This window comes from Motacilla alba, chromosome 4 (genome assembly GCF_015832195.1).
Source record: "Motacilla alba alba isolate MOTALB_02 chromosome 4, Motacilla_alba_V1.0_pri, whole genome shotgun sequence".
NCBI lineage: Eukaryota > Metazoa > Chordata > Aves > Passeriformes > Motacillidae > Motacilla > Motacilla alba.
In genome coordinates, this window is record NC_052019.1 from 9,167,138 (window position 1) to 9,180,562 (window position 13,425).

General features: G+C 36.6%; 1 protein-coding gene across 3 annotated transcripts in view; it reads left to right on the plus strand.

The window, feature by feature from the left end:
- The window catches only part of GRK4 (G protein-coupled receptor kinase 4), a 38,791-nt gene extending 27,182 nt beyond the window's left edge, over positions 1-11,609 (plus strand). For 2 of the 3 annotated variants that reach the window (XM_038135070.1, XM_038135071.1), the window contains exons 11-16: positions 970-1,059; positions 1,622-1,830; positions 2,645-2,782; positions 3,375-3,512; positions 5,655-5,777; positions 7,196-11,609. In XM_038135070.1, the coding sequence (XP_037990998.1) occupies positions 970-1,059; positions 1,622-1,830; positions 2,645-2,782; positions 3,375-3,512; positions 5,655-5,777; positions 7,196-7,249 (752 nt within the window). In that variant the 3' untranslated portion in view covers positions 7,250-11,609. Of the gene's footprint in view, positions 1-969; positions 1,060-1,621; positions 1,831-2,644; positions 2,791-3,374; positions 3,513-5,654; positions 5,778-7,195 lie in introns of all 3 variants that reach the window. The other variant, XR_005256723.1, reaches the window with a different exon arrangement.
- Positions 11,610-13,425: the final 1,816 nt, after the last annotated feature.

Genomic DNA, 13,425 nt, shown 5'->3' on the forward strand with positions numbered 1-13,425 from the left:
AGACTTTTACATTTTTATCAAGAAAGTACCTTATGTGTTTTTACATTAAAATGTGAATACAATTCTTGCCTTGAAATGTCTTGAATGTGCTTGAAACAGTTCACGAGTCTATCCAACAAAGAATGGGAATATCCATAGGAATGTAAGGGAGAGTGGGGTGGATTTATTCCCACTGCCCTGCTTGGACTGGTTCCCCACTGAGCAGTGGATGACAAACCAAGATGATTTCTGTGTTAGAGGTACAGCTCTAAAAGCCATGTGTGATAGGGGAAGGTCATCAACTTGAGACGTTTGGCTGATAAAGTGCAGTAGAAGCTGTTATCCACTTAGGAGTGATTAATGAGAAGAGGAAATCCCAGAATTGAACTGACACGTTACCATACAAATAATTCTGAGTAGCTTATTGACTGGGCTGCCCTTGGTTTGGGGTGGGAGTGGAGATAGCAATTCCAAGTACTTGCGTTTGGCATTATTGGGGTACTTCATTACAGGAAAACAAACTCTTTCAGTACAGGCTACAGTTTTCTCACATTTGGAATAAATTAAGTTAATTTTGAAGTTTTAATAAGGAGTCAGAAAGCTAAGTGCTTGTGGTGAGTACACAGAATGGAAAACCACAAGTGCCTGATGCATAGATGCTGAATCTGAAATGAGCATTTCTATTTGTCCAAGAACAGCTATGCCAAAACTAGGAATTAGAGTGCTTAAGAGCAAATTATTTTTGTATGACCTTCAGAAAATCAATTGTATCTGTGCCTCTCTTTCTTCACATTTTTAAGGAGGAGCTGAATAAAACACTCTTTTCAAGTTAAGTTAAATAAACTTAGGGCTATATGAATGTTTTGATACTTCACAGTGGGGTTTTTTATGAGGTATGCAATGGAAACTTTTTGTTTCAAAAGTGATAATACTTCATTATTTTTACTTCATTAATTAGCTGACTATGTATAATTTTTTTAACATAAATAGGGCATATCAGGATTTCAGATCTTGGATTAGCTGTGCAGATTCCAGAAGGTGAAACTGTCCGAGGACGTGTTGGGACTGTTGGTTACATGGGTATGTAAGGCATCCTTTGCTAGTTACATTTTACCAGAAAATTTGCCTCTGTGAATATAAGAACCGTATTGGACCTGGATTAGTTACTAGACATGTTATGGGAAGAAGAAAGGTTATAATATGCATTTGTAGATGTTACTTAATTATAAGCCTACTGATAAACATGAAAACTTAACTGAAAATTCCAGCTTTAGGCAGAACTTTAAGAAAGCACCCAATTTTTTTCTGAGATTCAAAGAGATTTATGGTCACAGGTAAACAGAGAAATTACTGTGACAATACATTTCTTTCCATGCTTTGGAAAACTTCATTCTCAGGTTTTTTGGGTTTTTTTTTCATTCTCTAAAGAATACTGGTTTATAAGCATTAAAGAAATAAAATTTTTCTCTTGAGTATAAACAGAGTTCTCACTGTAGAAATTAAAGTTTCTTCAAAGTACAGAGGAGTCACACAAACATGTCTGCACAGGGCCCAAAGAGAGTACCTGAGAGTTTTTCCAATATGCACAATTAGTGTATTTAAAGTAAAATGATGTGGGTGTGTGTTTGTTTTTGTTTTGTAGCTCCAGAAGTGCTCAAAAACGAAAAGTATACATTCAGTCCGGATTGGTGGGGTCTTGGCTGTTTGATTTATGAAATGATTGAAGGACAGTCTCCATTCAGGAAGCATAAGGAAAGAGTTAAACGGGATGAGATTGACCGGAGAGTAAAGGAAGACCAGGAAACGTACTCAGACAAGTTTTCAGAGGAGGCAAAATCCATCTGCAGGATGGTGGGTGAAGAGACATAGAGGTTTGAAAATTAAATTTCTAATCCTTTTAAAGAGACCAACTACTTTATTTTAAAATCTTGAAAATATTTTAGAACTGGATTTCCTAAACCTTTCTTTAGTTCACATGAAAGTTTGTGATTGTTCATGAACTGTACAGTTAACAAACTTCAGGAATTCAGAACTTTTTTCAAGATGAAGGAAAGCTGCATAAATCGATTATTCAGCACATGAATGAAATGGTCTAGTACTGCTTGGACCACTTGTTATTATAGATGGAGTGCAATAGCATGCTCAGCTTGGATACAACTTGGGAACAAGTGGCTGAGTAGTACACCAGTTTCTTCATCTAAAACATTATCTACAAGACAATGGATTTTTTTTTCTATCTTGTCTTCTTAAATTTATGCAGAAAGCTTCACAAGTTTCCTGTACTAGTTAATGCAAGATATGTGCATTACTTAAGCCCATTGGAAAAAATATAAGTCTGTGTTTCCTGAAAGGAAAGCCTACTGCAAAGTCTGTACTGTAAAGTCTTCTCAACATGGCATCAATTAAAATGTTTTCATATAACTTTGGGCATAATCTTCAAATCATGTGCTTTCAGGGGTTCTTTTGTCTGTTGAAAATATTTTTGTTCCCAGAATGTTGTTGTTTGGGTTTCCAGTTATAGTTCCAGTTGATACATGATAAATTTACTTAATAAGAGGCCAAGTAGCAAAACAAACTGCTATATAAACATTGCATGTAGTTGGTTTTTTTTTTGTAGTTGTGGGATTATATAATGGATCAGCTTTTTTTTTCCATGTATCTGCAGTTACTTGCTAAAAATCCAGGGGAACGACTGGGTTGCACTGAAGGAGGAGCTGCTGTTGTAAAGCAACATCCTATTTTCAAGAACATCAACTTCAAGAGGCTGGAAGCTAACATGTTAGAACCTCCATTCTTGCCAGATGTAAGTAGGTGAGACAGATTTGATTAGTATCTAAAAAGGCAAGAACTGTCATAATTCTCTTAGCAATCATATGAACTCCAGAGAAACCTTTAAAGTTAGTTACCCTGGTAGGAGAATGCCATTGTAGCTACTGATGATAACTAATTGTTTTTTGGTGTTTCATCTGAGATCACAAAACATTTTACAATAGTGGTATTTCCCTAGGGAGCTTTGTAGCTGATTTCTTACCCTTAAAAGTCCCCTTCCATTGCTCAGATGCAGAAGAAATGAGGAATAGATTTGAAGAAAATGCGTCAGAGTTGAAGGGAAGGTGACAGAAGAGAAGTGAATTATGATAATCATTGAGATCCAGACAAGCTGTTTCTGGCTTTGGTATTTCTTTTCTGTTACTTGCAGGATGGATAGAATTGCTCAAGTGACTTATGAAGAGCATTTTTGTATTTCTGTTCCATAGAATAATGTAATTTGGTGATCGGCAGTGTGAAATGTAAAATTGCATTCTGCTCCCTTTTGTTCATCTAGAGAAAATAAAACCAAACTAAAAGTCCCCAGATCCAAAACTTTAATGAGGTAATCTTGTATTGTACTGCAGCCACGTGCCGTTTATTGTAAAGATGTCCTGGACATTGAGCAGTTCTCAACAGTGAAAGGAGTGAACCTGGATACCACAGATGATGACTTCTATTCCAAATTTGTGACGGGTTGTGTCTCAATCCCTTGGCAAAATGAGGTAATGTACATTTCATAAAAGATTATTTTCTTCAGTACAGCAGTATAGAATATTTAATAAAATATATAATTATAATGATTTTCTCTAGGAGATGTAAAGAGGTTTCTGCTTTAGGCTTCTTTGCTGAGAGGCTTCAAAAACTTTTTTTCGGAAAACATAAGGAACTTGCTAAAAACTGAGATTTATGGTAAATTTGCATAAACAAAGTCTGGCATCTTGTCATCATAGGCACAGTTTACAGAACAGTATTAGTATCAGTAGGACCACCCTTTCCTTGTTCTTCAGTCCCATGTTATTCAGTATTGCTGTTCACAGAAGAGGGATGGAATGTTATTCCAAGTGTTCAAAAGCAAATAGGTGCAGTGCAAGCTGTTTGTGTATAGCCTGTGTATCAATAGAGTATCCAAGTGACAGCAATACAGAATTGCAGACTCACCTTTGTCAAGGTTTCAAAACAAACAGTTCAATATCAGTTGAGTCAGGCTTCCCCTTAGGAGTTTTTTTGTGTGCCTAGTGAATGAATATTCTAGTAGTCTGCATAGAGTACAAGAATTTTGCTGCCTCTGCATGCAATTCAAATCCTCTTTCTCTTTCAGCAAGAGCACTCAGTAACAATTACTTAGAATTGTAGTTCTTGTTATGAATGCCTTGTCTCCATTATAATTTATTCGTGACTTTCTGAAATTACTATTGTCTTGAATTCTACTAGTGTCATTTCTCTCCCAGTATGATTGCATTTTATTTAAAGGTTGAGCACAAAAGATGAGCAATTTCTGAATGATTTGGAGGAAAAAGTATATTCCCTTCAGTTTTCCTTCTGGTTTTTTGCATTACATTAAGGATATTTGAAAAGGTGTCATTTGACACAGACAGTTTTCACTGAGAAACAGTGAACCTTGGAGAAAAAAGTATTTCCTATACTATCTTGTAATTCTAAACTTCAGAATATGATCTAGTCATTAAAAAAGGTACTGCAGCTTAATAACTAACCCTGCAGAGAGGGATAAAGTTGGAAGTAGTTGTGGAATTCTTATGATGGCAATTCCTTTTCTTCAAGGAAGAACTGCAGATTTCATTGTACATTTGTGCTTATTTTTTCTTTTAATTCATGTTACTGAGCTTTCCCTCAAATTTTTGCCTCTCAAGGCTTTCTCTCACCATTCCATAATTTACCCAATGTCCTGGTTTACAACAAAAACATTTCTTCTTACTCTTTATGCCCTCTCTTTCTCCAAGGTATATTCACAGCCTTAAGCTGCACCAAAGGAAATATAGCTTGGATATTAGGAAAAGCTTTTTTTACACAAAGAGTGATAAAGTACTGGAATGGTCTGCCTGGGGTGGTGCTGGAGTCACCATCCCTGGATATGTTTAAAAAAAGACTGGATGTGGCACTCAGTGCCAGGGTTTAGTTGAGGTGTTAGGGCTGGCTTGGACTCGATGATCTTGAAGGTCTCTTCCAACCTCGTGATTCTGTGATTCATTTGGCTGCCTGCTGCTGTGACAGATGTGTACTGGTGGCACTTACTGGTAAATGCAGCTGGATTTGGGCATTAGCCACTCCCCCACTTCTGACCCTGCCTGTTGGTTGTATTTTGGCATTCACTCTTCCTGCTGTCCTTTCTGTACCCAGTAATTGTGGTTTTATTTCTTTTGTTTCTGTGTACACAGACAAAGATTATTTCAAAATCCTTTGCTTCTCTCCAGAGACCCATCTTCATTATATCTTTTTTTTTCCTCCCATGTCATGTTTATTAATTAAGGTCAGTCCAGGGCATAGAGATATTACTTTTTTTTTTGGCTGGGCTGCTTTAAAATGAACAGAATGCTTGAAAGGAAAATCTATTTCTGGTTCTAAAAGCTTCTTTTTATTACATCATGAGCAGAAGAAAGGCAAGAATGCAAAAAAAGCAAGGGAGTACCTGACACCTGTGTGAAAGTGCTCTCATGGCTATTCTTTAGTTGGTTGAGTGCACAAGGAGAGTCAATGTCAGCTTTGTGCTTCCTTTTGGAGACAGTGGTGTAGTTTGGCTGATTAATTTTTAAGTGTTAGGAGTACCCAGTCAGAGTAAATAGATAATACCTGGAACTTGTTTGAGAGGCTTTTATGGATATTTCATTTATATTTCATATGTTTCAAAGATGATTGAAACGGGATGCTTTGAAGATATCAATGCCTATGAAACTGATGGTACTGTGTCACCAGACAGAGAGAAGTCTCCTAAGCCAAAGAGAGGCTTCTTTCACAGACTTTTTAGTGGAGAGGTAAGGGCATTTATTTTCTTTCATAAGAAAACTAATTTCCATTTTAAAAAAATTATTATTAATTTGTGATAGGAAAACCAAATTGCTCATTGCATACTGAAACTAATGAAATCTGTTTTGTTATGGCTTTGCCCCTCTGCTGCATTTCAGAAATTATGGCAATCCCTATAACTACAGGAAGCTTTCCTGCCTCAGCATTCTGTCCTCCTCTAGTTACCTGGGTTCTGCTAAAAGCTGTGCTACAGACCTTCCTTTGCTAAAGAGGTTAATTTGGGTCTTGCTTCTTATATATTTTACCATTTTTTAATGAAACCTGTGTACATGTCTTCAGAGATAATTGAGGCCCTGTGTAAAAACTAATAATAAGTAAGTTTATAAGCAAAAATAAGTGTCTATCCAATAAATAAGTTAATAAGTGGAGATATTCCCAAAATAAATGAGAAGCACCACGAAACAAATGTTAAAATATAAAATATCTTAGGCATTTCTATGCCTTCACCAAAACAATGACATAGTAGATCTTTACATAGCTGATAATGCACAGCCTTTTCTTACACACAGAATTCTGTTCTTTAGTAGAAGAATTTCCTGTCCAGATAATTGAGTATTTACCACCTAGAAGACACATCATGTATTGTAATTGTCTACAGGATGCAAGAAATAGACTATTTGGAAAGGTTTGCAGTTGAAGATGTTATATACAATTCTGCTTGCTCAGTGTGCCTACACTTAGAGAGGAAATATCTTGAGAAGCTTGTGTATATTCCAGTAGTGAACACTTGGGTAGAAATCACTTTTGCTTTCAAGCTGCTAGGTGCCTGTTGTTAAGTAGCCACAGCAAGGCCAGGTATTAAAATTGCATGAAGAATTTTTTTGTCTTCAGCTGGCAATTCACCTTTCTAAAATGGTACAATGCTAATGGAATGTATAATGGTACTGTCATTTTCAGTTCATCTTTTCAAATACACTTTTTCCCCCACTTTGAGTAATGGATTGAAGGGATGGTTGAATGTACTAATATTCTCACATAGCTAAAGTTGAAGCTGGTGTCTTACTGTAGTCTTTTCCAACCAAAAATCAGCAAGATTCATACTGTGCCAAGATATGGTTCTATGTATTGAGAAAAAGTCCTAGAAAATGAATATGGTTTGACAGTTTTCAGTTGGTTTTGAACTAATAGGATTGCAGTTAATTGTCTTGTGAGGTTAAAAGGAGGAAAGAACTTTAATTAATTTTAACAACTTGAGATTTGGGCTTGAGATTGTGGATTCCTTTGAGTTTCCCAAAGCATTGACTTAGGATAGAGCAAAATATGCTGGAAAAATACCCACCCCCAGCCTTTCTGTGCCCCATAAAACACACAAATGAACAATAGTATTAATTCTGCAGCTGAGCTGTCTGTTTGTCTTCTCTTGCAGGTCTGCTTTAAGTCTGATTGCAGTGATGATGAGCAGGAGTCCTCCAGACTTTAAATCATTTTATGCTCATCAGAAAGGATGAGCAAACGTTAAATGTTTTATATCTCTGTAGCAAATTGTATTATATATATTTTTTATCTGAGTTCAAGGATTTTTGTACATTTGTACTTCATTTGTCTTAAGATGTATATTTTCACTAAAGCCTAATTGTACAAAAAGCAATGAGTGCCATTTGAGTGAGTGTGTTTCTGTATGTATTTGATTTATCTTGATTATTTTTTCCCCAGTGGAATGAATCTAGAAATACTAAAAGGATTTTAAAGCACAGAGATAGTATCTATGGCATCACTGTAACTTGACTTTGTATGCTCCTGGTAAACTCTTCTTGATCATTAGGATCTTTATTAGCAGTTTTCTTAATGGTAAAACTGATGTACTGATAAATTTAATAATTCTGGTATTATCCGGCAGCATGGCAGTGCTATTACCTAATGTATCTCTCAAGCAACTGCTAGGAGAAAAAAAGGAATTCAGTGCACTGTGGCCAGCTATTAGGAATTGCTCTTTATTATCAGGCTCTGTAGAATCTCTTTCTGTATTTCTGTATAAAGAAAACTTTGAATATTTAGCTTAATCCTCAAGCTGAAGTATCCCATTCTTCTCTTTCCTACCCATCTTACACATCCTCTCTACAGAGTTTGGCATGAACCATGCAAGTCGACCTATGCCAACATTTTATAACTATATTTTAAAAACTTTGTTGTCTTTACTGAAAGGATTTCTTTTTACCTGTGGGGACACAGTTTTATTTTATTTTCTGTAAATGAAATTGTTTTTAACTCCATGTAGGATGTTACGGTTTTATAATGGGTTAAAAAACAAAGCATGGGCTCTTCTTACTAATGTCCTCTCTGGTTATGTTGTGATATGCAATGTGCTAGGGTTGACAGTGATCACTGCCACTGGGGGAAGGGCAAGGTAGCGTTAAGTATTGAATTTAATTATGTAAGTATTTTTTATAGCTTTTTAAAGCAGAAACATTAAAACATGCCTTTAATGATTGCTTACTACAGATGTGGAGCTGGTATTGAAGTTTGTTACGATTACCTGATGTCCATTAGTAAAACTGACAAAAGCTGCTTAAAAGCTAGGCAAACTTCCATTCTTCTGGACTCCCTGTAGGCCAGACCCTTTATTTTGTAAATTTCTAGTAAAACTATTTGTTCGGGTATGAGAGCCAATTTAAAGAGCCCATTTCATTAAGAGCCTCCTCTGTTTTCAAAATTGTGTTGGGTACTTGAAATATAATGGAGTTGGAGACATGATTTTAGTTTCATAATTTGTTCTGTATTCTCTAGATTTGTCTCAACTGTGCATGCATTCAAATCTCTGGGGCACCAACTGGACCACACATGTATTGTACACACAGAGCTACTGAATAGTCCCCCCACTCGAAAAGGTCCCTCTTGTGATCTGCAGACCCACTGGAAGAAACTTCAGCTGCCTCTGAGACACTCACAAGATAAATTTGATATTCAAGCCTATCATCAGGTTTTAATTCACGGTGTTCGGTCTCTAAAGACGAAGTTTTAATGGATTAGAATTTGAAACAATTGGAAAACCAGTGTGTTGCAGAACCCTACTGGGGCTCATCTGGTGTCTCTCTGAAATTGTTCCTCTTGGCTACTGTGCCACAGAAATGAGGAATGAGACTATTTTCCTGTGTTTTCAGTGCATTTTTCCTCCAGTCTAAAACAGCACACAAGACAGCAAAATTACTTTTAGAGAGTACAAAGGGAGAAATTGGCAGAAGGAGAGAGAGTTTGAATGAATTACTGGAAGATGGTCTGATGTAATAGTGAAGGGATGGGAGGCTTGACAGAAATATCTGAAGTAAGGGTGTTGGCTGGAACCATTATGTGTGAGACAATGAGCTGGCAGTCTGACCTGACCCTCTTTATTTTGTACCACAGCAATAGAAGAACTCTAAAAAGAGGGGAATGGAAAAATGGGGAAGCAACAAAAGGGTTTTATAAATATCTACATGGTTGGAGAAGCCATCGTTTCCCTGATTTAGGGGTTTGAATTTTTAAGATCTTAGGCTTGCTGTTTGTTCTGAGGCAAAGGTGACTGTATAAACACCAGACATGCAGGGTGACAGTCTGGATTTAATGTCTGTGTAGAGTGACTTGAAATTTGGGCAAGAATACCACAGACACAAGCTGGATAATTTTTATGAAAAAAAATTTAATGAATAAAATTGGTTTTAACAGATTAAAAAAAATATCTGCAAGTCTATCATCTATCAAGTTTTCTTTCTGTATAGGATGGAGAGGAATCTTAACTTTAAAAAAAATCACTTCTCTATTTTGGAGTGTGGAGGCTTAACATATATTTTCCAAGAATCTGAAGAAAGAGGGCTAACTGAAGAGAAAAGGGAAATTGTTCCTAATAAGTGGCTATTTATATGTCTGCTTCTTTGGAAAAAGGAACTCCTTGTAAAAAAGTGAGAATTTGTTTTTATGAAGTTTTACTTAGTTTAATTTCACAAGTTTTTTCTTAAGTTCAGGATAGTACTACTGAATTGTTTTGAGTGAGTACATGTTTGCAGGATTATGACCTAATTCCATTGGGTTTGGTGTTTGGGATTTTTTGGTTAGTTGATTGGTTCTTTCCCAGTAGGCTCAAGATGGCATTATTGTACTATAAATTTGTCCCTTTTGGCTAGAAATACAAGCACAAAATAATGACTACGTCTTATTGATGTGAATCCCCTGGAAAATTAGAAAAAGCAAGGAACTGGAAGGATCAGCAATCAGCATAAGTCTCCTTACACAGTACATGGAGGGGAAGATGTTATGCTGTTTAATCCAAGGTGACTACATTGGTTCAAGGTCTTTACTGGAGTATAAGGAGCTTGGAGGTGCATCTTGAAAGCAGGGAAAGGCTAAGGAGAGGGGAGAACACCTGAAAGCAAAATATCACGGTGCGAGAAATTTAATATGAACTTAGCTCTTGATTTTTTTTAGGACAAAAGTGGGACAAAGAAGGGGGAAAATAGCAGGTTGTGTTTACTGATTATGTAGCCTTTTACTTCCATGAAACTGTTGGGGTTGGATGGGGGAAGCCAATGTAACTTCTTGTAGTTCAGCATGACTTCACTCTCTAGACCCATGTGTTAGAAGGCTTTAATAGCAGTGAGACAATCCAATGTTCTACTGGTGCAAGATTTGGAAAGACCTATGGAATTCCATGGAGTTAGTTGCATGAGATCAACCCTCCTTTCCTGTGGCATGTGTTTCCAAGCATTTGTGTATGTAAATCTTCATGTTTGCTTGTGAGTACCTCAAACCTCTCTATTTAGCTCAAAATTCAGAAACTGTGAAACAATGTACCAGTGTCTTATTGGTTTACTTAAATGCTTTTCAATGTTGTGACCAGAAGAATGGAATCTTCATGCCTCAGGGTTGTTTTTTTTCTATTAAGAAAGCTGTAAGCTTCCCCCTGCCCCCTGAGGTGTTCATAATAGAGATGGTGTTGCTTCTGGATTATAAAACAACAGAACAGTCTCAGCTGAAAAAAGGAGCACTTAAAACAAATAATAAGTAGGAAAAAAAACCTGTGGTATGTCTGTAACAGCAAGAGCATTATTGACAAACCTTAGCCTTTAATATCTCTTGACTCTTTTTTTTCCCCCAAATCATTCTTAAAACAGTAGTCCTGAATGTTTTTGAGTATGAAAGAGAATTATCTCCAATTCTGAATAAAATCATCTGGTTTAGAAATCAGTGATAGAAGCTATTAAAACCAACTAACAATCCATTCTTAAAATGCACTTCAATTATTTTTCAAACTACACTGATGTAAGAATTTTTTCATTGCCATTTCTACAAACGGAGAATAATTGTTTACAAGTTACTACAATATGACAACAAAAGTAATATTTTTTTCTATGGTTTAAAGTTTAGCATTATATGAATTTAACATTGGAATTATCATCTTCATTTTAGTATAGGTTTTAAGAATGCACTTCTCTTTAGGAAGTGAAATTCCAATTATTGGAAAGCATCTTTAAGCTGAAGTCATATTTACTTTGATTTTAATTACGCTCTTGGCTTATTTGGTGATGATGATGTCTCTTCTGTTGAATGAAACATTCTTTTTTATTTCATAATTGTTCTTGTGGTGTAACTTAAGTTTTGCACATGAGATGTAGGTAACTTTTTTTCCGTGATCCAGTTGTGTCCAAAACACCAGAATTCTTTCCAGGCATAGGAAGCTGACTGTTAAATGTGATGTGTTACTTCCAGCATCTCCAAACCACTGACTGTTCTTGTGTGAGCTGTTTTCCTGGACGTTCTAGCATTGTAATTCCTGAAATAAAAGCAAAACACTGCCACATATCTCAACCACATGTATTACTGTCTGATGTGATTTATTTACCATGTCTATCATGGTAGATGGGATAGGAAAAAAAAAAAAGAAAATTGTAATTAAAATAAATTTACAATTTCTTGAAGCAGAAAATGTCTCCTGCATAGTGTAAGCCTTTTACCAATGTAAGATAGTTGAATCCAGGAAAAATGCCCTCGTTCTGCTGCACTGGCTCAACTGATACCTTATCTCATGGTCTGGATCTACATTTCTGCATAAATTTCCATGTGAAAAGACAGAATTATCGGGATGAGCTGTTTTTCATTAGCACATTTATTGTAATTTTACAACATGAGTTGAACGACAAAGTCCCCAAATGCTCTCCAAAAGGGCTTCAAATTAAATGACCTTAAAACAACACAACCAGGCTGTGACATATTGCAGATTATCCGTGCATATGCCAAATCAGTGGGCCAGCAGTCTCATGGAGTAGTACCAACTACCTGCTGAATTGTTCATGGAAATGCAGAAATGCTGGCCAAAGTGGGACTTCAGGATAGGGTGAAAAATACTCTTGACATGCTCATCTTAAAAATATTAAATCAGGACATAACTTAAGAGACAAGGTAAGAGCATGTTTCTTTTCTTTTTCCCCTGGAGGCTGAGATTAATTAGTTGTCATCTCCTAAATTTCAGATCATCTTTTAGGTATGCACTGTTAATTGGAACTTCATTTTTGTTTGTGGTAATGCCAACTTTACAAAAACGCTTGTTGTCTAATCCTGCCTTGCTTTTTCTTGCCCCTTGCCTGGTTTACATTGCTTTATTTTTGCCCGCGCGGGTGTTGTGGGGCAGATGACATGAGACGTAGAAAACCATGGATCAGTTCGTTTGGGCCGGGAGAACCTACTGGTAAGGTATTCACCGAAGAAAAACCTGATACCCTGAGTTCCCTTCCCCTTAGCTGACAGCTCATGAGCCTCTCAGCCCATGGAGCTCGGGCAGGGAGAACAAAGAGCAGGGAGCTTGTGGGCAGGCACTGCCTTGCGGTGAGTCAGCAGCCCACAGGGCACTGGCACACTGTGATCAAGAGCTTCAGAACAGCCTCGCAAGGGCTGGCTTGGTTGGTGCCTTGTTTAATCTTTGATAAGAGCTTATGCTCTCTTTACTGTGCCTAAATTTATTTCCAAGTGTGGAGTGGCACATGCGCAGAGTGCGCAGCGTTCCAACTCTGCTGTCATCTTTTATCATGTATCATTTGCTAAATAAAGAATTCATGATTATCCACATGTTCCAGAGAAACGTTTCTGCAAGCTTTACCATAAAATAATCGGGAGAAATACTGGTTTTACCTTAAAATCTCAAATCTTGTAGCACTTCTATAGTGAAATAAGGTTTTGCTTTAAGTTGAATTGCTTTCAGGACTAAGGATAGGTTTCCTTTCAGAGGACTGTTTCAAATGCTTTGTCTTTTATGACCATGCTAATAAAGTTAACTGGCAGAGAGAGCACTGTTCTAGTAAATATTTGGCAAGAATGTTATCTATGACTTCTGTAGGCCTGAATATTCAGAGACATGAGCTTTGCTTCATTCCTTCATGTGTGCTAACAATAACCAAGTTGAATTACTGGGAATTTATTTTCTTAGAAGTTCCAAGAGGTGTTCTCGATTTTTATTGCTGGAACCAGTTTCATGTGTGTGAGGTAAGTTGAATTGCCAGTTCTTATCAGCTGTCATTTAATGTCTGTATTGACAAGTAGATATATTCAAATCAGTGGTTGGAAACTTCACAGTAGTGTTGATTTTTTCTAGGTGTTTAGTAATGGAATGAATGATTTAAACATTCTATACTGTCT